This window comes from Egretta garzetta, unplaced genomic scaffold (genome assembly GCF_000687185.1).
Source record: "Egretta garzetta isolate BGI_Z169 unplaced genomic scaffold, ASM68718v1 scaffold56, whole genome shotgun sequence".
In the NCBI taxonomy this organism is placed as follows: Eukaryota; Metazoa; Chordata; class Aves; order Pelecaniformes; family Ardeidae; genus Egretta; species Egretta garzetta.
The window spans coordinates 13,708,890-13,710,761 of NW_009260182.1; the positions used below are offsets into that span (position 1 = coordinate 13,708,890).

The window sequence follows — 1,872 nt, forward strand, 5'->3', positions numbered from 1 at the left end:
GGGTGTGTTTGGAGCAGATGGGTAGTGGACATGTAGCAGCAGCAGGAGAGAGTGAGGACCGGTCTACCATCACTCAGACGCGGTGAAGACCCCTAGTGACCATGCCAGGGCTGGGCAGGCACTGACTGCCCAGCAGCGGCGTGACCGAAGGTCTCCGTAAGCCTTCGTGGAGCGTAGCACAGGAGATGTATGCCTTGGCTTTAAATCCCAGGTTCAGGAGAGTCATTTTGGTTGCTTTTGTGCCCTGCACAGGTAGTGAACACGTACACGCCGGGGAAAAAGATCTGGCTGGAAGGTGTTGGCACGACCTCGGCTGGAGGCATGAACAACCTCTCCGATTCCTATGCGGCCGGGTTCCTGTGAGTTACGCCGGCTCGCCAGCGCCAGGGCACTGCCACCCCCACGGGCTCTGCGGGCTCAGGTGCTGCAAAGCTGCTGCAGCCCAGAGAGGGCCATCTCTGTGCCCAGAGACTCCACCTCTGCTCCCCCAGCAGCCTGGGCGCCGCTATTTTCTCCGTAACATCCCTATTACCCCTCCCCAGCTCTGCTTTCCTGGAGGGGACCCAGTCTCTGGCGTACCCAGGGAAGCAGAGCAAGGAGGGGACCCCTCAGGATCTCACAGGGGTACCCATGCTGTGCCTGCAGGACATGGGTGTGGAAGGGGAGGCGAGATCCCAGCATGCCAGCTCCAGGACCCAGGGCCAGCATCCCGACAGGCTTGCCTCCCTTGGCAGCTCGGGATCGCCCAGGCCTCCTCCCGCTCTGCGTTTTTGGTTCAGGCTGCAGCCATGTGCCCTAGCATACGTTCAGTCCCAGGGAAGCGCTCAGCAGGACTCTGCTCTGGAAACCATTTTCTCCCCTTCTTTGAAGCCACAACCTTTCCTGGCTCCTGGGGCTTGTCTACCAGCACAGCCCCATGGCATGGGCACCCTGCTGCAAAGCCCCCGTTCAGATCTTCAGAGCTGGCTGTGGTCACGAAAGATGGAAGAAGATTATCCAGGCTCTGGGGGGAGGCGTGGGGATGTGCCCGGGATGTCAGGGCTGTGGCAGGCGGGGGGGGGGGGGGGGGGGGGGGTCAATGGTCTGGTCCCCTTGGCTGAGACGATGGGTGCAGGGTGCTGGCAGGCGGGGGGAAACCCCAGGTTTTGGGTGCAGGGCTGCGACACTGGGGTGCATACAGGGGCTCAGGTGGGGTGTCAGGACATGCAAGCCGAGCACAGCTGGGGCAGAGGTGGCTGGGGTGGGGGGGAGAGGCGTGCATGCTTGCCAGGGCAGGGGTGGTGGCAGACAGTTAATACCCAGCTTGCAAAACCACACGAAGGCTTTGGCTCGGGCACTGGGAGCAGGCGCCAGGTCGGGCGCACGAGAGCAACGCCGTGTGCTGGGGCATGGCTGTGCCGCGGGGGCTGAGGGCTCCCCCCGCAGCGGCCTGACTGCTCCCTCCGTCCCCAGGTGGCTGAACACACTGGGCTTGCTGGCCAGCCAGGGCATCGACGTGGTGGTGCGGCACTCCTTCCTCGACCATGGCCACAACCACCTGGTGGACCAGAACTTCAACCCCTTGCCGGTAGGTCTGCCCGGGGGGCATCACACCGGCGCTGGCTTCTCCCCGCTCATTTGCAGGGAGGTTTCTCTCCTTGTGGCCTGTCCAAACTCTGCTGGAAAATGAATTTGTCCAGGTCTGTTTCTTGCAGTATTAATGGGAGACGTTAGTTCATCTCGGAGGCAGATGGGAGAGCATTGCCTCTCTAGCTGAAGCTTCACCTGGAGCCTGGGGTAGGTAGCACGGGAGGCAGGCTCGTGCCACCACCACGGGGTGGGTAGCACGGGAGGCGGGCTGGTGCCACCGCTGCGAGGTGGGTAGCACAGGAG

The 1,872-nt window shown here is 62.8% G+C and overlaps 1 protein-coding gene across 1 annotated transcript in view; it reads left to right on the forward strand.

Moving 5' to 3' along the window:
• Positions 1–1,567, forward strand: part of HPSE2 (heparanase 2 (inactive)) — a gene marked incomplete at its 3' end in the record, with an annotated part of 97,608 nt that extends 96,041 nt beyond the window's left edge. The window contains exons 8-9 of the mRNA XM_035897427.1: positions 253–359; positions 1,453–1,567. Coding sequence (XP_035753320.1) covers positions 253–359; positions 1,453–1,567 — 222 coding nt within the window. The remainder of the gene's footprint in view (positions 1–252; positions 360–1,452) is intronic.
• Positions 1,568–1,872: the final 305 nt, after the last annotated feature.